The 23,588-nt window shown below is 39.5% G+C and overlaps 1 protein-coding gene across 2 annotated transcripts; it reads left to right on the plus strand.

Moving 5' to 3' along the window:
• The first annotated feature begins 91 nt into the window (after positions 1–91).
• LOC139950739 (uncharacterized) lies at positions 92–19,859 on the plus strand. 2 transcript variants are annotated; one of them, XM_071949534.1, is made up of 8 exons: positions 92–439; positions 5,655–5,942; positions 6,199–6,397; positions 6,740–6,836; positions 7,531–7,776; positions 8,454–8,780; positions 9,000–9,335; positions 9,884–19,859. In XM_071949534.1, the coding sequence occupies exons 2-8, from the start codon at positions 5,707–5,709 to the stop codon at positions 17,041–17,043; spliced, it is 8,601 nt and encodes a 2,866-aa protein (XP_071805635.1). In that variant the 5' UTR covers positions 92–439; positions 5,655–5,706; the 3' UTR covers positions 17,044–19,859. The 2 variants fall into 2 exon arrangements, with proteins under 2 accessions (XP_071805635.1, XP_071805636.1); XM_071949535.1 differs by having other exon boundaries at positions 7,534–7,776.
• The last annotated feature ends 3,729 nt before the right edge of the window (positions 19,860–23,588 follow it).

Here is a 23,588-nt window from a genome sequence, read left to right on the forward strand (position 1 = left end):
TGACCCGGGAGGTTTTCTATACTGCATGAACTGGGGGTACGTGCGCGGGTTTGGGTTCACGCCCATTTATGTAAAGTAGCCCATCGTTAACGGTTAGAGGCAAGAGAGGTATACGGAATAAACGACAAGCCCACACTCGCGGTAGCAGATCTGAGCTGTCCAGTACGACCATGGAGCTATATAACGATGTAAATGTTTTAATTTAAATACGGCACGAGGCGTTTTCGACAAACGTTTAAGTCAGAAAATTTCCAAGAGTAGCCTGTTGCTTACGTGAGAACGCAGAAGGGACATGGTGAATTACTGTTCAAAGTTGGCAACAAGTTTACTTTACATGGTGTCGTGTATGGCGGCCTGGTTGATAGCAGGGGAGAGTGTCACCTACGCTGTATGACTGACTCAGTCACTCTATTTCAACGGCAGCTTTTACTAGCTACAGGTAAATGAGTCACGTTCTCAAGATCATAAAGTACCAATAGAACCAAATTGCTTAATTCAAATTAATCACAAGTTCGTACTATTAAAGTTACACGTTGTTATTACAACTATTATGAATGGAAATGGATAAAACATGTTTCTTAATTTTCGTAAAACTGGGATTAAAGAACAAATTGTCTTTTCGATTGGACCCTTTCGGTATAAACAGTATTGTCCAAGGCCCACACTTCGTGCATCACAAGTTCTATATAAAATAACAAACCTGTGAACATTTAGGCTCAATCGGTCATCGGAGTCGGGAGAAAATAACGGGAAAACCCACCCTTGTATCCGCACGATTCGCCGTGTCATGACGTGATTGTGTTTAAAATAAATCCGTAATTCTCGATATCGAGAACTGATATTGTTTCACTGTTTTCTCAAAAAGTAAAGCATTTCATGGACTAATAATATTTCAAGAGAAGTCTTTCACCACTACCTTCTGTAAACCCTGTAAGTTATTTGTAAATCTGGGAACTTTTATTTTGTTTTCTGTACCGAAAGGGTCCAATAGCTTTAAACCGATGGTTCGAATTTGTTGTGCAATAAATTCCAAAATCTTTTCCACATCAAACCTACTGCAGTGACGGTGTTTACAATTGACTTTTCATTTGGGGGTGGGCAACCCTGCATGACGACCCATCAGGGTCCAAAAGGTACACCCCCAACGTCCCCTCAGATTAAGGAAAGTTTGTTTGAAACAAAATAAATTGTCATGTGCGCTAATACAGCGTTATTTTAAAGAAAATGTTATATACGACGAATGTTATCCACTTGGTCCGCTATCAAACTCTAAACATTAATAACAAACCTCAGCATTGCTCAAATCTATAAGCACTGCCGTGCATGCTGTAAGTATACCTTTGGTACAGACTCCAAAAATTAGTGACCATTAAAAAAACCTTATAGGTGAAGATAATACACCATAGCATAACCGTCATGGCCCACATTGGACTCTGGCGCTGCAGTCGAGCGAATTTGTCATACTTTGGCTGTACAAAATTAGGATTACTGTTTTATTCTAATTTGGAAAATAAACCTAAAAGTTTTCGCTCCTCCCCTTTTGAAACCCTGAATCTGTCTTTGAAGATGCCTTCTGATTATGCCTTTGAACGTGGCAACATTTGGAACAGGCCCTATAGGACAGTTTAAGTCTAATTTAAAGACACACCTTTTTGTTGAATAACTTTATTCTTTGTATGCATTTCGTAGTTCTTTCTGTATTTTCTGTATTTTTGTATTCAACAGTCTTGGTTTTCACTCTTTCACTTTCCAACAGCGCTTTTAGACTTCACTGTAGTTTTGCGATAAATAAAAACTGTTCATAATGTTGTTCTTAATATTATATAAACCTATAATAATAAACCTAAAATATAAAATGTAGATGTATAAAATAAAATTAGCCTGTGAAAATGTCATGATCGCATTTTTGAGATATCGATCGCCCAAAAACTCCGGAGCGAATCATATTACCGGGAAGGATATAACTCCTATAGGAATACACAATCTAAGAAGCGTGATGGCGGTATACGCTTTTTTAATTTTAAGTTTTTAGAGGATAAAATGTGATCATCTTTTTCCATAACTGCAGTATAGAGCCTACACTTCAAAGTGACATGTTTCTTAAAATACATCGTACTATCCAAAATGGCTGTATCTCTTACGACGTAAGATTTTTTTAGTTTTGCCAGTAATTTTCAACCTGACACGTCACCGTTACTGGCATTAAAGACACTGGACACTATTGGTAATTGTGAAAGACTAGTCTTCACAGTTGGTGTATCTCAACATATGCATGAAATAACACACCTTTTTGAGCTTAATCGGACATTTGGAGCTTAATCGGACGTCGAAGTTGTGAGATAATAATGAAAGGAAAAACACCCTTGAAACACGAAGTTTGTGCGCTTTCAGATGCTTGATTTTGAGACATCAAATTCTAAATCTGAGGTCTCGAAATCAAATTTGTGGAAAATTGCTTCTTTCTCGAAACTACATTACTTCAGAGGGAGCCGTTTCTCACAATGTTTTAAACTATAAACCTCTCCCCATTACTCGTTACCACGAAAGATTTTATGCTAATAATTATTTTGAGTAATTACCAATAGTGTCCACTGCCTTTAAGCCAAACCTTCATTTAATATCATACTGCAACCATTTTGTAAAACTTAGCAGTAAACAAGTTCAAAGGCATGCAGCCATGCGGAAACAGTCTGTAAAGGTCATAGAGCTATATATATAGCTCTATGGTAAAGGTACTACTCTGAGCTCTGAGCTTGAACAGATCAAGTCTGCAAAATTCAGCATACAATACGCTGTTTAACAATGTAGTTTAAAACCTATGATAGTCGCCAATACCAATACAACTAAAATAAACTTCCTGTGTTATATTTTGTTTCTGTTAGGGAGATTATTGGGTATATATAAGTTTGCCTCAAAACATAAATCTTATATATAGGTTGAGAAAGCGCAAAAGAAATAGGCCTATGGCTACATATGAATTAGCAAAATGTTTCCCAGGGTCACTCTGCGGCCCCTTGCATTTTTTGCTTCATACAAAACAACACCTTTTCATAAATTTTCATCCATGTTTGCCCAAATAATAACACGCTTGGAATGTAAGTTTTGGGCATTGTCATGGTAATCATATTTTTGGTTCAGCGTACCAGCCTCCTCCATTGTACCTGGGATCGGCCTTGGCAATAAACCCTGAAGTTAACAAAAACACATTTTTCTTTCATCAGGCTTGTTATGTACAAACGTTTTGACATAAATCAAATGATTGAAGATTGGGAATATAGGCAGGGAATGCACAAAAGGATTACTTTAACCCGCGATAGTTTCCCGGGGTCCTTCCGTGAGCCCTGGGGCATATCGGCTTCGCTGACGCTCAAGTTCTTTATACAAAACAACACAAAACTTTCAAAAACTGTCGTCCATTTTTAATTGTTGACGCTGGCGCTTTTTCTTCATACAAAACAACACAATATACTTTCAACATTGTCGTCCATTATTGCTCAAATTAACATTTACGTTTTTAATACATTGGTTCAACTGGCCTTGATCTTTCCTTAAGTTTAATTTGTACATGTGCACATTTGTATTTCATCTTTTTATTGTCTTTGTTATTATTTTATTCCCCCCCCCCCCCCCCATTTTAACTCGTATTGGTGTTACTGCTTATTTTTTTGACAATATTGAAGGGTCTATGTACTTTTTATTTGGCTAATGTACTTTTTTCTAACAGAAATTATGGTGTTCACGGATTTACATTGAGCTTGCAGGGTTTGGGGATGGTGATAGTGGAGGGCTTCCCTTGGAATGTTGCTTGGTGGTGTGCTGTGGTTTTTGGGGGATGGGTGGGGCAATGTCGCAGAGTTAATTTTCGTCTCAGTTTTAGCGTGTAGGGTCGTATTGGCCAGTTATGGGATGTTTTGGTATAATATCATGGCTGGTTGATGGGTTTTTGCATGCTCAAATAATGTTCATCTCACTGAGACGAAATATGTTTTGTGACTTGTTTTGCTCATTTCTCAGGGGCTGCAGTTCCTCGGTGTATGGTATTTCGGGGGAGGCTTTCTACTGTCATTGTCTTCAGACCCTGTAGGTTTGTTGTGAATCTGTGGACATTTTGAAAAAGTTCCCTGTGTTATTGCTTTTTACTTGCCACCTTTTGTTTTAACTTTTACTGCAATTTTAGAATGTTTAATGTATAGTCTACAATGTGTATTTTTTATGAGCTAGGTCTGGGAGAGCACATCTTTTTTGATGACAGTTTTTAGACTTTTGCCCTTCCCTGGACGGCCTGTGCTTGTTTTATTGTTTTGCTTTTTTTTTTGTCCGAAGAATTAAAATAAAAAATAAATAAATAAATAAAAGCACTTATAGGGAATGCAAGTTTTGCAAATTTTAGCGCTACATGATCGGTCTGCGCAGTGCGCATTGTTTGTCTGCGTAAGAATTCTTTTTAGGAAAGTTCTAGACTTGATTTGCAAGACAGGTATTTGCTACCCAGAACCAGTAATTCCATACAATGATGTCATTGGATAAAATAATGCAGTGACAAAAAGCTTCCGTATCTGTGTTTTGATTGGTCCCGGGTAATGTATGCGCAGCCAAACACAAAACTATTCCTAACTTAAGACTAATCTTAGGACTTAGGAGTCCAAACCCTGCAAAGTAGCATGCAGACCTTAAGATTAATCCTAAGTTAGGACGAGTTACTCGCCCTAACTCGAGATAAGACGAGTACTAACTCTTTTTGAAATCGACGGCTGGAATTAGGCAGTCTGCATGCTGTGTCCACGTGTGTACTATACACATATTGACTGCTTCGAGGTGATCCCCGGAGATAGTTTTAACCATTGCACGAGTAAAAGCAGTCAATATTTGTTTTATAACACCCAAACATTTATAAATACTGTACGTATCACTATGTCAAATGAATGTAGGTGAAAGGTGAAGATACACGGGGCTATAGGAGGCCACTCTCTGGCGTTATTCACGAGCCTCGAAGAGTGATCACGCGCCGGGTGATCGTAGGCTTCGCTCGGCCCCAGCGGCCAGTCTATCCAGGACCGCTGGGATGGGCTAATCGCTCGCACAGATTCTTGTTCAGGAAGTACGTCATACGTACAATGCATAGAAATATGGTGCAGTGTGAGTGTGATGCATGATGGGACTGCGCATTATTAAACCAATGACAGTGCATGATACGTTTGCCCATCCCAGCGCCTTTGGTTAAAGCGAGGCACTGGGGACGAGCGAAATCGTAGGCTAGACAGACGGAGGTTATCTGCAAGAGGGCGCTATTCCGGGCAATAAATGGGTGCGTTCGTTTAGCTTCCCTGGGTCGACCCCGGTCTGCCCCCGTACGATCGAATAGCTTTTTACGTCATTCCAGGGGCTCACCCGGGTAAGCCCCAGTGCCCTGATTGTGGAGTGGGTCACTTGGGGGCTGCCCCCATGTGCATGATGTCACTACGCGAGCGATGAGTGGTCGTTCGATTAGCTCTTGTCAGGGGCTCACCCGAGTGAGCAACGCGGGTAGACCCATAGAAGATAATCGAACGCATCCAATGTATGGTGGCTATCGGGTAGATAAAAGCCACGATCACAGATTGGGAACCAAGTCTAGGAAAGTTCATACAAACTGATTGGCTCAATTCCATTTTCAGAACACTGAGCATTGATCATTCTTCAGTGATTGCATCCCAAAACGCCGCCAACATGTCCCAGCCATCTTTAAAACAGTGGTATGAAGACCGGAAGAGGTTAAAAGTCGTCTATGATCATTCCAGGGCAAAACCAGTAGAGAGAAAAAACAAAATCAAGAAGAGTAGACAGGCGGCTTTTAAGTCTGCATTAGCAGAGAGGACAAAGCCATCGGGACAGCATCAATACACCAAGACAAACACGTCAGATTCATCATTGGGCAAAGAACAATGCGGAGCACAAGCAAACAGGTACCGTAGTGCATTCACTCAACAGTATCGAGAGTAGAGGGTGTAGGCGTACTATGGAGTTTTCAAACCTCTTTGTGTTATGATGGTGAAGTTCCTTGAGCAAAATGTTTTTTTCAGCTCAACTTCTTTACGCAAGTTTTTTCTGACTTTGATTTAAATTCAATTGTTAATACGAACAAAATATCTTTATTGTCTACTAGCAGTTAGAAGTATTGTCATTTTTTAAGACATCAAATTCTAACTTTCATCTCTACAGAGCCGAAGCCTCATCTTATAGAAACAAAGACACTCATCACATGATACAGATCTTTATCAAGACGCCCATCAACCCCAAAACCCTCTGTCTACGACTCGATCATAAAACAACCGTCTCTGACCTGAAAGACACCATTCACAGGAAGTTGGCCATTCGTCCTGCATTGCAAAATCTGTACACAAACAACAAAAGGTTCAAGGTATTGGTCTAAGTAATACTTGATTTATGAACCATTCACCTTTGCATTTGTAAATTGGTCTAAATGAATCAATAAAAAGTGGTTGTTTTATCTCACTTCGGGGAAGGAACAACATGGGAACAAGAGTTATTTTTACTAAGCAGGAGAACAAATACTGGGTTTTTGACGGCTCTTATTTTACCTTGAAATAGTATGAAAAAGACAATTATTTGTTTTGCGAAGATATAGATCAAAAATGAAACCCCGTATTAACGACAACGATTAATAATCCAGGCAGGGATGCGATAATTCAAGGACCATCGCTCATAAAAGTTTTGTTTCTTTCCCCCATTATTTTTCCAGTTGTGTGACGCTTTGACTCTTCTTGATCTTGGCATTAAACCGGAGACAAACATTGATTTAACACTAGCAGAAGGATTGCTTGGTGGCGCCCCAACACGTGAGTAAACAGTGCACTTCTTACAATCATGTTTAATTGAAATGTGTCTTGTTTGTGAAATATTTTAGCAAACTAAACCTCACATTCAAAAACATTTTGCTTAAGCTGCATTTGATAATTATTTGTATCAATAAAACAATGAGGCAAAATGGCTTGGATAGTTTGGTGAATTTTTGCGGTGTTATGATCAATAACCTTGTTTATTGTGTCATTTTGCAAGCTGTATCAGAAGATCTAATAATGAGTAAAAGGGTACGGATTCCATAAAGGGACGGGTAAAAATATTGAAAATGTAAAAAGAAATGGTGAAATTACTTCGGTCAATCAAAATACCATCCCTTGAAAAAAAAAAAAAGGTTTTCACGAGGGAACAAAATAGTATTTCGAGTGGGAGAAATAATATTTCAAGGTAACAAAATAATTTTGAAGGAACCAAATGACATTTCGAGTTGTCGGGATTGTGCAGATTACATTCTAGAACCAAAGTTCGAAAGATGGAAAACGAGTCTTGCATTTGGAATTCCAACATTTTTTTCTGCAAGTACAGCAGATTAGACATTCCTGAGACATTAAGTGTTTTGCATTCTTATTTGAGAAAGAAATTCATTTCATTAGGAAGGTCTTGGTGAAGGGGAAGCTTCCAATATAAGATTGTTCATTAGTGTTTTATTGTTTTAAATGTTTTGGCCTAAAGCAGTCAACGAGACACTCCTACGAACTTTAGCGGTAGGCCTCCGCAAGGACTGGCAGCAACTCGCAGTCGAGCTTAAGTTCAGACCAGCAGAGATTAGCAAGTCTGAAAGCCTTGCTGGGAAAGTACAGGCCCATCATATGTTAGTTTCTTGGTTGAGTGCGCAAGCTGATGACGGAGAAGCGGTGGAACGATTGAGAAGTGCTTTGGTTCAAATAGGTCGTCAAGATTTAGCTGCAAGGATCCCAGGTTAGAATATGGTCGGATTTTTTTTACTTTAAATATTGAACCACTACAGATCTTCTCTCTCTAGAAAAAAAAAAACCCTATCCATACACGCTCCTTTTCTACTCTTTCCTGAATAAATTAATTATTGACGACAACAGCAGTCAGTAACCATGAAAGTTTGCTTTGGTTTTGCTTGGGTTTGCTTTGTTTTCTTTGTCTTGTTACCAATTGTGAATAATTGTAAAAAATATCAATTGGAAATGTACAAATAATTATTTAGGGACCACAGGCCTAGTTTGGGCAGGTATTGGTGAGGGTCTTGAAGTGCCCTGAAGTGTTTATCTGTAATGGTATTGTATAACGATGGGTATAAAAGATTTAAATCTTGAACACATTATATATATATATACAACCAGTTGATTACAGTTTTCATAAAACGTTGACCATATCATTCTAAACAAAAGGAAATGTGTCTTTCAGTTCCTTCTGAAGGGGACACTTCACTAATCGATGACGTTTTTGCAGGTTAGCTGTATTTGTTTGGGGGGGAATCTAGAGATAAACAATAGCTTTTGCCAAATTAATGCTAGAAAGTACTGATTTGGCACTTGCCTTTGCAGACAAACCTTCCGATTAAGGTGATATATTATGCCTGCATTACTTTGTCATACTTTGTGTGGTTGCCATTCTTTTTGTAGGTTATGCACCCACAGCCCCAAGAGCAGGTAGCAAGAGGCAGTCACCGGAACATCAGTCAACATCCGATGGATCAGGTATTAATGAGATGTTAGGAGTAGTAGCTGAGAATATTGGAGAAGATTGGATGCAACTCGGCACTTCGTTGGGCATTAAAGCTGCACAGATTGACACATATCCAATTGACCATCCAAATGACGTCAAAGAACAGATCTATCAAATGCTGCGTGATTGGGTCGGGAAACAAACAAGCCAAATGGAGGCTGAAGAAGGGTTGATCGAGACGCTTCTCAAACTCGGCCGTGCTGACATTGTTCAAGAGTTACCAGGTAAGTAAAATCACACCTTGTTGTTGCTCCTGTTTGTCTCCAGTGAACCTAGTGTCGTTGCCCCTTGGCTTAACTTTACTAGTGAAAATTGTCAGCGACATCTTTCCTTCAATTCGAATTTAGTAAGCAAAACTTTATCGAATAAAATGCAGACCAGGTATATTATTTTATTGATAGGATTGAATAAAACGACATTTCTGGTTGCTTGTCTCCGTTAAGGTTGTGCAAACACATCCCAAGGAGCAAGTAAGATAGACGAAGTTCACTGCAAGCAACTAAAGGAACACCAGTCAATAACCGATGCATCAGGTATTGGTGAGAAGAAGTTAGGAGATCTTGCTGAGCATATTGGAAAAGATTGGAAGCGACTAGGCATTTCTTTGGGTATTAAAGCTGCAAAGATTGACAAATACCAACTCGATTATCCCAGTGACCTCAATCAACAAGTCTTTTGGATGCTACTAGATTGGTGCAGACATGACCCAGAGGCGGCTGAAGATGGATTGAAAGAGGCGCTTAAAGAAATCGGCCGTACTGACATTCTCAAAATATTAGGTATGCCTTATTTTAAAAACTTTAATTAGTGTCCCTTTTGGTTTATTACTTAAAAGTTGATATTAAAAGTCCCATCCCCTGAAGGTGATCCCTCTGTTGACGGTTCGCAGATTGTACCGAAAAATCCATGGCTTCGTGGCTTCTGACTTGCACGTCCCCTGAACAAAGATACTAACAAAGTGTTGAGACCGTCGACACTTTAAGAGCTAAATTGTTGACTTTTTACTCAAAATAATTATTGGCATAAAACCTTACTTGGTAAAAAGTAATTGGGAGAGGTTGATAGTATAAAACATTGTGAGAAACGGCTCCCTCTGAAGTGACGTAGTTTTGGAGAAAAGAAGTAATTTTCCACGAATTCGATTTCGAGACCTCAAGTTTTTTTCTTTCATAGTTATCTCGCAACTCCGACGACCGATCGTGCTCAAATTTTCACAGGTTTGTTATTTTATCTATATGTTGAGATACATCAAGTGAGAAGACTAGTCTTTGACAATTACCAATAGTGTCCACTGGCATTAACCCAGAATTGCAAAATATTTTTACAGGTGAGATGGAGCTGCCCTCCAAAGCGTTGGTTGAGACTTTGGTGAGTCATTACAAGGAGACGCTGAAAGTGAACACACATCCTACAGCTAAGCATCTAGCTCGTGATATGGATCAACTTTATGTAAGTTTAGAACTTTTGCAAGAAACCAACCAACCTGATAAGCCACTCATATTGCAGTCTGGCTCAGTTAAGGGAAAACATGAAACAGATCACACAATGCACATTGACATTAAAGGCGAACACGAGACCGATAAAACACACATAGAGTATAAGAAAATTCCACTCAAGTCATACGAAGACATCCTCAGCTTGGATAAGAACAGAATCATAATCACTGCTGAAAGTGGGTATGGTAAATCAACGCTACTAAAAAAGATAGCTTATGACTGGGCTGTTTTACAGAGTGATACTCAATCGACCCGCCAAAAACAAGTGGCGCCTCTGTCAAAGTATGAACTCGTATTTTTGTTGGACATCAACAAAATGGAGGCAAAGTTTAACATTACGGATGAAATATCTTCTCAAATATTGCCTCAAAACGAATTTGGGAAGAAGAGTTTTGAAAATTACATGACAAAAAACCCAGAGAAAGTGCTCATCCTTCTTGATGGAGCAGATGAAATCTCATTCGAGAGACTACAAAATGCAAACGAAGACTTCAGTGTTTACAACGTCCTTTCATTCAAGTCGCTTAAACGTTGTAAGGTAATTGTAACAAGTCGTCAATCTACGGCCCTTAAGTTACTGACTTGCAATCCAGATTTCACACGAGTAAATATAAATGGGTTCGATGACAAAAATAAGAAAGAATATATCCGCAAATTTTTTAGCAACCATGATGCCCAACATCATGATCATGTACTTTCTGAAATAAATAAGTCGGAAACATTACGCATTTTAGGGGAGATTCCTCTGTTTCTTTGGCTGATGTGTTCGTCATTAACTCATGCCGACTGTCGACTACCTGACAGGATTACAGAACTTCTTAATGACGCAACCAGCATGATCCATAGGCAAAAGATGAGCAAAGATTGGACATCAGACAACCCTAAGAAAATAACCGAAAATGGGTTTAATGAGCTGATGTTTAAACTTGGGCAAGTTGCACTTGAACGTTTGGTGTTAAAAGGCCAAGGACAAAATTCCTTCACTGTTTCAGAGTTTGATTCAGAGGAACTTGTCACTAAGGGTTGTGAAGTCGGCTTGCTGACCCGAGTTAAAGTCATGCGCGGTATAGAAGAGGTTGAACAAGTCCACTTCTACCACATGATATTCATGCAGTTTTGTTGTTCTGTTTACCTTTCTGGTATGGCAGAGTCAAATCCTGATAAGTTCAATGAGTACATGTCGCAATTGATAGACGGCGACGTAGAAAGAACTGGGTACTTAATCCGTTTCTGCAGCGGGAGAAACAGAAAAGCTGCACAATGTATTATAGGACTGACCGGAAAGCGTCTTTCAGTTTACAATAAAAACACTCCTGTTGAGTGTGAGAGGTATGTATGTTTACATAGGATAATGATGCTGGCTTTGTTTGAAGCCAAGCTTGGTTCGACTGTAAAAACCCTCGCGATGGATGAGTGGGTAAGATTCCCATATAAGCTGAAAGGAGAAGACCTCTTAGCTGCACATTATTTCATTAAAAACCTATCGGAACGATCCAGTCTTCGCCATGTTTCAGATATAACGATAGCGTGTCAAGGAACAACCGACTTAGTTCTGCTAAAACAAATAATGGCTAGCACCAGGTGTGATTTATCATTACAAGTAGTTGGAGTCAATATGAACGACAAGATTCATCAACTCAAAAGCATTTCTGCATTTGTAACATCACTCACGGTAAAAGATTGTCAGTTAAGCAGTGTCTCTGTTCCTCAACTTTTCAAGTTATTTCAATCAACTACCAAAGTGAAGAAAGTGTGCTTGGTGGGAAACGACTTGCACGGTTTAAAATCAGACCACATACCTCACATTTCGTCCTTAGAGGTCTTGATTTTGGATAGATGTAAGCTTACGAAGGATGACATTGGGCCAGTTTTGTCCATTGTGGCTGTTGCAGGTAGTGTAACGGCACTTGTTCTAAAGGATAACGATCTCCATGGTATTAAGGGGTACCAGATTACTGCTGTTTCTTCCCTGAATGTTTTGTTTCTAAACGCTTGTGGCTTAAAGAGTGATGATATTGGGTCAGTTTTCTCCATCGTGGCTGCTGCAGGTAGTGTAACGACACTTATTCTAAAAGATAACGATCTCGGTGGTATTAAGGGGGACCAGATAAGTCCTGTTTCTTCATTGAAGGAATTGCATCTATACGCGTGTGGTATACAGAGTGATGATATTGGGTCAGTTTTCTCCATCGTGGCTGCTGCAGGTAGTGTAACGACACTTGTTCTAAAGGATAACGATCTCCGTGGTATTAAGGGGGACCAGACAATTCCTGTTTCTTCATTGAAGGAATTGAAGATTTTCTCGTGTGGTATACAGAGTGATGATATTGGGTCAGTTTTCTCCATCGTGGCTGCTGCAGGTAGTGTAACGACACTTGTTCTAAAGGATAACGATCTCGGTGGTATTAAGGGGGACCAGACAACTCCTGTTTCTTCCTTGAAGGAATTGAAGATTTTCTCGTGTGGTATACAGAGTGATGATATTGGGTCAGTTTTCTCCATCGTGGCTGCTGCAGGTAGTGTAACGACACTTGTTATAGAGGATAACGATCTCCATGGTATTAAGGGGGACCAGATTACTGCTGTTTCTTCCTTGAATGTTTTGTTTCTAAACGCTTGTGGCTTAAAGAGTGATGATATTGGGTCAGTTTTCTCCACCGTGGCTGCTGCAGGTAGTGTAACGACACTTGTTCTAAAGGATAACGATCTCGGTGGTATTAAGGGGGACCAGATAACTCCAGTTTCTTCCTTGAAAGAATTGCATCTATACGCGTGTGGTATACAGAGTGATGATATTGGGTCAGTTTTCTCCATCGTGGCTGCTGCGGGTAGTGTAACGACACTTGTTCTAAAGGATAACGATCTTCATGGTATTAAGGGGGACCAGATAACTCCAGTTTCTTCCTTGAAGGAATTGCATCTATACGCGTGTGGTATACAGAGTGATGATATTGGGTCAGTTTTCTCCATCGTGGCTGCTGCAGGTAGTGTAACGACACTTGTTCTAAAGGATAACGATCTTCATGGTATTAAGGGGGACCAGATAACTCCAGTTTCTTCCTTGAAAGAATTGCATCTATACGCGTGTGGTATACAGAGTGATGATATTGGGTCAGTTTTCTCCATCGTGGCTGCTGCAGGTAGTGTAAAGACACTTGTTCTAAAGGATAACGATCTCCATGGTATTAAGGGGGACCAGATAACTCCTGTTTCTTCATTGAAGGAATTGAAGATTTTCTCGTGTGGTATACAGAGTGATGATATTGGGTCAGTTTTCTCCATCGTGGCTGCTGCAGGTAGTGTAACGACACTTGTTCTAAAGGATAACGATCTCGGTGGTATTAAGGGGGACCAGACAACTCCAGTTTCTTCCTTGAAGGAATTGCATCTATACGCGTGTGGTATACAGAGTGATGATATTGGGTCAGTTTTCTCCATCGTGGCTGCTGCAGGTAGTGTAACGACACTTGTTCTAAAGGATAACGATCTCGGTGGTATTAAGGGGGACCAGATAACTCCTGTTTCTTCATTGAAGGAATTGAAGATTTTCTCGTGTGGTATACAGAGTGATGATATTGGGTCAGTTTTCTCCATCGTGGCTGCTGCAGGTAGTGTAACGACACTTGTTCTAAAGGATAACGATCTCGGTGGTATTAAGGGGGACCAGACAACTCCTGTTTCTTCATTGAAGGAATTGAAGATTTGCTCGTGTGGTATACAGAGTGATGATATTGAGTCAGTTTTCTCCATCGTGGCTGCTGCAGGTAGTGTAACGACACTTGTTATAGAGGATAACGATCTCCATGATATTAAGGGGGACCAGATTACTGCTGTTTCTTCCTTGAATGTTTTGTTTCTAAACGCTTGTGGCTTAAAGAGTGATGATATTGGGTCAGTTTTCTCCATCGTGGCTGCTGCAGGTAGTGTAACGACACTTGTTCTAAAGGATAACGATCTCGGTGGTATTAAGGGGGACCAGATAACTCCAGTTTCTTCCTTGAAGGAATTCCATCTATACGCGTGTGGTATACAGAGTGATGATATTGGGTCAGTTTTCTCCATCGTGGCTGCTGCAGGTAGTGTTACGACACTTGTTCTAAAGGATAACGATCTCGGTGGTATTAAGGGGGACCAGACAACTCCTGTTTCTTCATTGAAGGAATTGAAGATTTTCTCGTGTGGTATACAGAGTGATGATATTGGGTCAGTTTTCTCCATCGTGGCTGCTGCAGGTAGTGTAACGACACTTGTTATAGAGGATTACGATCTCCATGGTATTAAGGGGGACCAGATTACTGCTGTTTCTTCCTTGAATGTTTTGTTTCTAAACGCTTGTGGCTTAAAGAGTGATGATATTGGGTCAGTTTTCTCCATCGTGGCTGCTGCAGGTAGTGTAACGACACTTGTTCTAAAGGATAACGATCTCGGTGGTATTAAGGGGGACCAGATTACTGCTGTTTCTTCCCTGAATGTTTTGTTTCTAAACGCTTGTGGCTTAAAGAGTGATGATATTGGGTCAGTTTTCTCCATCGTGGCTGCTGCAGGTAGTGTAACGACACTTGTTCTAAAGGATAACGATCTCGGTGGTATTAAGGGGGACCAGATAAATCCGGTTTCTTCCTTGAAGGAATTGCATCTATACGCGTGTGGTATACAGAGTGATGATATTGGGTCAGTTTTCTCCATCGTGGCTGCTGCAGGTAGTGTAACGACACTTGTTCTAAAGGATAACGATCTCCATGGTATTAAGGGGGACCAGATAACTCCTGTTTCTTCATTGAAGGAATTTAAGATTTTCTCGTGTGGTATACAGAGTGATGATATTGGGTCAGTTTTCTCCATCGTGGCTGCTGCAGGTAGTGTAACGACACTTGTTCTAAAGGATAACGATCTCGGTGGTATTAAGGGGGACCAGACAACTCCAGTTTCTTCCTTGAAGGAATTGCATCTATACGCGTGTGGTATACAGAGTGATGATATTGGGTCAGTTTTCTCCATCGTGGCTGCTGCAGGTAGTGTAACGACACTTGTTCTAAAGGATAACGATCTCAATGGTATTAAGGGGGACCAGATAACTCCTGTTTCGTCATTGAAGGAATTGAAGATTTTCTCGTGTGGTATACAGAGTGATGATATTGGGTCAGTTTTCTCCATCGTGGCTGCTGCAGGTAGTGTAACGACACTTGTTCTAAAGGATAACGATCTCGGTGGTATTAAGGGGGACCAGACAACTCCAGTTTCTTCCTTGAAGGAATTGCATCTATACGCGTGTGGTATACAGAGTGATGATATTGGGTCAGTTTTCTCCATCGTGGCTGCTGTAGGTAGTGTAACGACACTTGTTCTAAATGATAACGATCTCCATGGTATTAAGGGGGACCAGATAAGTCCTGTTTCTTCCTTGAATGAATTGCACCTAGTGAAGTGTGATATACAGAGTGATGATATTGGGTCAGTTTTCTCCATCGTGGCTGCTGCAGGTAGTGTAACGACACTTGTTCTAAAGGATAACGATCTCAGTGGTATTAAGGGGGACCAGACAACTCCAGTTTCTTCCTTGAAGGAATTGCATCTATACGCGTGTGGTATACAGAGTGATGATATTGGGTCAGTTTTCTCCATCGTGGCTGCTGCAGGTAGTGTAACGACACTTGTTCTAAAGGATAACGATCTCCATGGTATTAAGTGGGACCAGATAACTCCTGTTTCTTCATTGAAGGAATTGAAGATTTTCTCGTGTGGTATACAGAGTGATGATATTGGGTCAGTTTTCTCCATCGTGGCTGCTGCAGGTAGTGTAACGACACTTGTTCTAAAGGATAACGATCTCGGTGGTATTAAGGGGGACCAGACAACTCCAGTTTCTTCCTTGATGGAATTGCATCTATACGCGTGTGGTATACAGAGTGATGATATTGGGTCAGTTTTCTCCATCGTGGCTGCTGCAGGTAGTGTAACGACACTTGTTCTAGAGGATAACGATCTCCATGGTATTAAGGGGGACCGGATTACTGCTGTTTCTTCCTTGAATGTTTTGTTTCTAAACGCTTGTGGCTTACAGAGTGATGATATTGGGTCAGTTTTCTCCATCGTGGCTGCTGCAGGTAGTGTAACGACACTTGTTCTAGAGGATAACAATCTCCATGGTATTAAGGGGGACCAGATAACTCCAGTTTCTTCCTTGAAGGAATTGCATCTATACGCGTGTGGTATACAGAGTGATGATATTGGGTCAGTTTTCTCCATCGTGGCTGCTGCAGGTAGTGTAACGACACTTGTTCTAAAGGATAACGATCTTCATGGTATTAAGGGGGACCAGATAACTCCAGTTTCTTCCTTGAAGGAATTGCATCTATACGCGTGTGGTATACAGAGTGATGATATTGGGTCAGTTTTCTCCATCGTGGCTGCTGCAGGTAGTGTAAAGACACTTGTTCTAAAGGATAACGATCTCCATGGTATTAAGGGGGACCAGATAACTCCTGTTTCTTCATTGAAGGAATTGAAGATTTTCTCGTGTGGTATACAGAGTGATGATATTGGGTCAGTTTTCTCCATCGTGGCTGCTGTAGCTAGTGTTACGACACTTGTTCTAAAGGATAACGATCTCCATGGTATTAAGGGGGACCAGATAACTCCTGTTTCTTCCTTGAATGAATTGCACCTAGTGAAGTGTGATATACAGAGTGATGATATTGGGTCAGTTTTCTCCATCGTGGCTGCTGCAGGTAGTGTTACGAAACTTGTTCTAATGTATAACGACCTCCATGGTATTAAGGGGGACCAGATACATGAGATAGTAGCTGTTTCTTCCCTGAAGTACTTGGGTTTGCCTGATTGTGGTCTGCAGAATGATGACTTTAGGGCACTTTCTCTGGCCCTGAATATGCGAATCAGTGGTTCCGCACTTTTAAGACCAATGGCCACTCACTCCAAAACTCAACATTCTCCACACACTCCAAAAAGGTACAAGAAATATGACATTCCGTAACAGTTTGCTGTGTAAAACTGCTGGGTACAAATATTTGTACATTTTGGCCAATTCATGTTTTCAGTAACAAAACGACAATTTTTGTTGTACTCCACACTCGTTTTAACACAAGGAACGTGTAAAACAGTACCCAAAATCGTGTAGGAAATCAAAGATTCACATCGAGATTTGTATAACTTAAGAAGAGGGTATTAAAGGTGTTCGGTACTTCTTCAAAGTATCCACAGGTTTTCATTAAACTTACATGATTTGAAGATAATGATAGTGGAAGCTTCCCTTCCAACAATTACTAACTGAGGTTCTGTATCTTTTGAGAAATGGGTAAAACAAGTCACAAAATAATTTTCGTCTTAATCATTATTTTAGCATGTGAAACCCATTTAACCAGTTATGGTTATACCAAAAACATAGCATAACTTGTTAATACGACTTCATATGCTGAAACTGAGACGAAAATTGTTTGTTTTTCTCATTTCTCAAAAACTACAGCAACTCAAAATAAAATTTCAAGGGAGGCTTTCTACAATCATAATCTTCCAACTGTGTAAGTTTAATGTAAATCTGTGGACATTGTGTTTTGTGTTAGGAAAAAGTACATAGAACCTTTAATAGCAAAATAATGTGAACCTCAAGTAGTGTAACTATTGCACAACACGTATAGTAATTACGTAACTAAAAATGCGGCAAATTGCTCGACATGGGAAAAATTTTCCCATTTTGCAAAAATGTGTTTCTTATACACTCGTGCATAGCACGTCACAAATCACAATCAAAGGCTGTTGGACGTTATACTGACAGTGCAGGGGTAGTTCACAAAGAGTATAAGGACTAGTCTTATCTCGAGTTAGGACCAGTTACTCGTCCTAACTTGGGACTATCCATGCAATTTGTATATCTCTTAGGACTAGTCCTTAGTTAGGACTAGTCCTAACTCTTTGTGAAATCGACCCCAGGGCGTTGATGTTTGATGTTCATGTATCCAAAGTTGTGCTACAGAATTGACATTGGAGCGAAGCTCACAAACCCTGATCCATTCACATACTGCACATAATTATTCACAAAAATCAACAACACAGTAAGAATCTATAAATATTTGCGGGTATAATGAACATGGGTTGATATTATTGCAATATAATGATCAAATAAAATGTTTAAAACTACGTAAACAAAAAGACTCCTGACATTGCCATACAGCAAGGATTATTTTATGGCTCTTTGTTTGTACATTCAATTAATGTTTTTTATATAATAATAATACTATTTATTCGGGCAATCACATTTACAAGCACATTACAAATATTTAAGAAACAAAGTAAAACAACAGTGGGGTGACCAGGAGAGCATTATGTATTTACATGTATATATAGACCATGTGAACTTTGTTTACAATAAGTGTGACCTTGTACATTCTTTAGCTAGTCTAGCAGGCAAGATACTGCACTGGTCATCTTATGAGAATTATGCCATTTTGTGTTGTAATCCACAAAAATCCAAGAGTTATGAAAGTAAAAGGTGGACAAAAGTGTTTCGAGATGTGCCCCATTTCATCATACCAAAAGTTGATAAGAATTGGACAGTACAATTACTCCATAAATTATAAGATTTATGTTCCTTTCCATTAGGCTGTGTACAAATCGTGCCTGTAGTAAGTCCGGGCTTGGTGGCTCTTCTGTAAACATGTGATGTCACAGGTCACATCCTATAATTTTTATACTGTCGTGGATTCAACTACTTTCATGAGTTTTGTTTATTAGTGTAAATTGTCATAAATCTTTAAATTTAACAATAATTGTATAATGTCTATATCTAGAACTGTTGATCTTTGAGCTGGACTAGTGTAATCTGCCTGTAAAGGCTTGTTTTATGAATAAGTTTAAATTTTATTGGGATCGTTTGTTTTGCTAATATCGATGTTTCATTTAAGAAGATACATTTTTACAACATAGGCCTATACTTGCAAACAGCACAACATTTAAACGTTAGGTGGAGAAATGTAGAAAGTAATTTAAGACATTGGACACTATTGGAATATTACTCAAAATATTTATTAGCATAACCCCTACTTGGTAACGAGTAATGGGGAGGGGTTGGTAGTATACAACATTGTAAGAAACAGCTCCCTCTGAAGTGGAGTAGTTTTCGAGATAGAAGTAATTTTCCATGAATTTGATTTCGAGACCGCAGATTTAGAATTTGAGGTCTCAAAATCAAGCATCTGATGACACACAACTTCGTGTGACAAGTTTTTTTTTCTTTCATTAATATCTCGCAACTTCGACCACCGGGTTCAAATTTGCACAGGTTTGTTATTTTATGCATATGTTGAAATACACCAACTGTGCATGTGAAGGCTATCTCTGACAATTACCACGAGTGTCCACGAGTGTTTTTAAGTGTTGGTATGTGTTTGTGTGTTGTGTATGTGTGGGGATGTAGGGGTTGGGCAGGGTGGAAAACAATCTAATTTTGTTAACGTGATCTCTGTTACTAATCTTTTTTTTTTGGGGGGGGGGTGGATTATTATTTTCTTGCAACTTCGGTGACCTATATTGAGCAAAATTGTCACGGATTGGTTATTTTATGCTTGTTGCGATATATCACGTGAAGATATTAACACAAATATTACCAATAATAATGATGTTGTCCAGCGCCTTTAAACTGAACCCTTCTACAGATTGTGTAGGGGTGTTCTAGTAATCAAGTGTTAAGGAAACTTTAATAAGGCCTACTCTGTAAAAATAATTTATTTTGTATACCCAATGATTTTTATTGTTGTAAGTTGTCTTTATTAAAAGCGACAATTGTGAAATAAAATAAGAGGGAAACTAATTACCAAATGTATTTTCTGTAATGTGGTAATTTCTTTGAATGTGCAGCGTGTATCTCTATAAATAATAAAATTAGAAAGCGTTAAAAAACAAGTAGCAAATAAGCGGAGCAACAAAGCAATCACTATCATGGTCCAAGACGTGACTACATCTTTAAGATATAGTCACGTGACTATCTTGGTTTTGCAAGCGTACGGATACAGATACAGATACTGATGTGTGACGTCGACACTTAGTGTGTTCACGTGACGCGTATCGGCGACTATCGTATTTTGCATATACGTTAGCAACGGAAACGGGAGCTCATACAAGACGTAGAAAAACGAGTACTGTTTTGCAGACTTTTAGTAGTATTTTTTGTCACATATCAAGACCATTTCCCACGAAATTGCTTTCACTGGTATCGTGCTTGATAGAGGTGGAAAATTGTTAATCATTTTGCAAGCAAAACGATGAGAAAATGCAGTGTATAAAACACGGTCTCTATCGCATCGGTCATGTTTGTCAGGAAAAATATGATGAATGCGAGCGCACTCAAGTAATGCCTAGTTTGCGAAACAAAATCCAACACGCAGCTGGCGTGAACGGATACGGCTATCGTATCCGTATCTATCTGTATCCGCACGCTTACAATTACCAAAAGAGTCCATGTGTCTTTAATAATAAACCAAACTTCCTCCTGTAAAGGCATTGCACACTACTGGTAATTACTCAACATAATTATTAGCATAAAACCTTACTTGGTGACGAGTAATTGGGAGAGGTTGACAGTCAAAAACGTCTTGGAAAACGGCTCTCTCTGAAGTGACGTAGTTTTCGAGAAAGAAGTAAATTTCCACGAATTTGATTTCGAGACCTCAGAATTAGAGTTTGAGGTCTCGAAATCAAGCATCTAAAAGCACACAACAACTTCGTTAATTTTCCTACTTTCAGATTTTGGTAAAACTGGGATTAAAGAACAAAATTGTCTTTTCAGTTTAAACCGATGGTTCGAATTGTGCAATCTACTTTTTTTTGGTCCTACAAATTCCAAAACCATTTCCACGTCAAACCTACTGCAGTGACGGTGTTTACACTTTTTATTTGGGGGTTTGGTAATCCTGCAGGACAACCCATCAGGGTCCAAAAGGTACACCCCTAACTACCCCCCCCCCCCCCAAACGTCCACTCAGATAAAGTAAAGTAGTTTGTTTGAAACAAAATAAATTGTCGTGTGCGTTAATACGGCGTTATTTTGATGAAAATATTATATAGGACGAATGTAATCCACTTGGTCAGCGAAAAAAACTCTAAACGAACCTCAGCATTGCTCAAATCTATAAGCATTACCGTGCATGCTGTACCCACAAAAGGAGGGTACACATCCAAAAAGTAGTGATCATAAAAAAAAAAAACTTTCTAAGTGGTGAAGATGTTATACACCATGGCATTATGTGTAACCGTCATGGCCCACATTGGATTCTGGCGCTGCACTCGAGCGAATTTGTCATTCTTTGGCTGTACAAACTTGGGATTACTGTTTTATTACAATTTGGAAAATAAACCTCAAAGTTTTCGCTCCTCCCCTTTTGAAAATCTTGAATCTCTGTCTTTGAAGATGCCTTCTGGCTCTACCTTTGAACTTGGTAACATTGGAAGTATAGAGACTGTCCAGGTAACAGCAGCTTTTAGGCGATGTAAATTTCGACGAATGTTTTTTTCACGTAGCGTGAGGAGATATTTCTCACCGACTGGGAGGTTCTTAATTAAGTCGACAAATTTATGCTGCTTGGTTTTTTTTAGCACACCCCAAACAACCATGAAAACACCGAAAAGGTGCGTTGTACGTGTGGCAATGCGGTTTATTTGTTGTAACTTAAAGACTAACTTTCCAGTTCCACTATTCAGTGACGTCACTGTCGTATTATTTTAAAGAACCTTCCTTTAAAGGCAATGTTTACCTTTGGTTTTTGGAAACGTTCGATTGTTTCAAACAAGATGAAAGATCAGACAACTCTTAAATCAGAACATATAACAGGAAAATTAATACACGCACTTGTAATGGTCTGTTGTATGGGTTACCCGACTGTCCTCTTGTTAAACTTCAACGGATTCAAAACTCTGCTGCGAGACTCGTTTACGAGAACCAATTTCCACAATGTTGTATGATTCACATTGGTTACCAGTTAAACAGAGAATAATTTTCAAACTCTCTTAACCAAAATATGGCTTGACCTTAACAAAATTGCAACAGAAATGATTTTTTGCAAGTGACAAAATCCGCCAAAATCGATTTAACGCTTTTTCTATCAAAGTTAAATAACCACTACGCTGATGTACATGCTTTAGACTCTGTGGTAGGTTTAAATGTGATGCATACCCTATAATACCAATAAAATTCAATTTTATTCAAATCATTTTTACATGGGTATGGTCACTAAATATTTTCCAAACACATTATGAGCAGGAACAAATCCAAGATGACGGCCATTTTTCAAGACGGCTGCCATTTTCCCGTCAAAACCGACTTATCGCCAATTAACATTAATGTAAGATAACTATACACTCTATGTGGAACCATCTGTTGAGATCGTATTTTGCACAGAGGTTAGCAACGGCGGATGCAGGAGCTCATACATGTCGTAGAAAAACGGATACTGTTTTGCAGACTTTTAGTTGTCTTTTTGTCCCATCCAGATAAAAAAAACTTCCCATGGAATTGCTTCCACTGGTATCGGCTCCAGAAGGTGATCCGATGAAAATGCAAAACAGACTGTGATACCCGGAGGCGCTACCCGGAGATGTATACTGCAAGAAGCCAATACACAAAATACCCCCCCCCCCCCCATTCCCAGCCCAAACTTTGCTCTGCACACCCCCCCCCCCCCTCCCCAATTTAAATATTTGGATATGCAACCGCCTGCATATGGCAAAACAGCTCATCAGTTTCAAGACCTGTTTTTTTTTATGGGATCCGGGGGTCTCATGTAATCATATTTTTAAATCTAAACAAAACATGACAATTAATTTCTCATCAATTCTTGACATTTTGTATTTTTTATGCGATCCAGGGTCTCATGTAATCATACTTTTAAATCTGAACAAAACATGAAACTTAATTTCTGGTATTCGTGTCAATGGACTCATAGTACATCACAACAAACCTTTGTATGTAAATTTCAAGTGGTTGAACTTTGTACTAGCGTCATGTTGACCGAGTGTTCCAGGTGAACTTGGGCCAGTTATAACATTTAATGTGAACACAACGGTGTAAGGGTAAAACCAAAATTAATATTCTTTATCCCCGATGCAAGTTTAACATCTATTAAATCGTTTGCAGTACCCGCTGCTAAAACTTAGGATTCGAACTGCCTCTATAGCCACTATACACAATCTCGTTGGTCTAGTTGGGAATAAGACACTGCTCTAAGACCCTAGAATTGCCAAGGTCGTGGGTTCGAATCCCAACCGAGTAATGTGCCTGTGGTTTTATTTTTGTCACAGGACTCGGGGAAGTACTGAGTATTCAGCGTGAAACCGGTATTAGAGTCCTTACTCCGTGGAAAGTCACTTCACCCAGTCATGTTTTTGCAATTACACAATGTACATACCACTCGAAAATTGAGATATAATAATACCCAACACAATTATTATTCGTATGATTATTCGGGTATTTCTAACAGAGTGGATTGTTTGTTTGTTGTTGGGGCCTTGGGGTATGTGTTTCCTGGGGGTGTT

Source organism: Asterias amurensis, chromosome 18 (assembly GCF_032118995.1).
Source record: "Asterias amurensis chromosome 18, ASM3211899v1".
Lineage (NCBI taxonomy): Eukaryota > Metazoa > Echinodermata > Asteroidea > Forcipulatida > Asteriidae > Asterias > Asterias amurensis.

Excerpts from the sequence above, each read along its gene's own strand:
- LOC139950739 (XM_071949534.1), top strand. The coding sequence starts at position 5,707 with ATGTCCCAGCCATCTTTAAAACAGTGGTATGAAGACCGGAAGAGGTTA. Across the intron at positions 6,398-6,739 it reads CAAACAACAAAAGGTTCAAG|TTGTGTGACGCTTTGACTCT; the intron begins GTATTGGTCTAA and ends TTATTTTTCCAG. Across the intron at positions 7,777-8,453 it reads TTTAGCTGCAAGGATCCCAG|GTTATGCACCCACAGCCCCA; the intron begins GTTAGAATATGG and ends TTCTTTTTGTAG.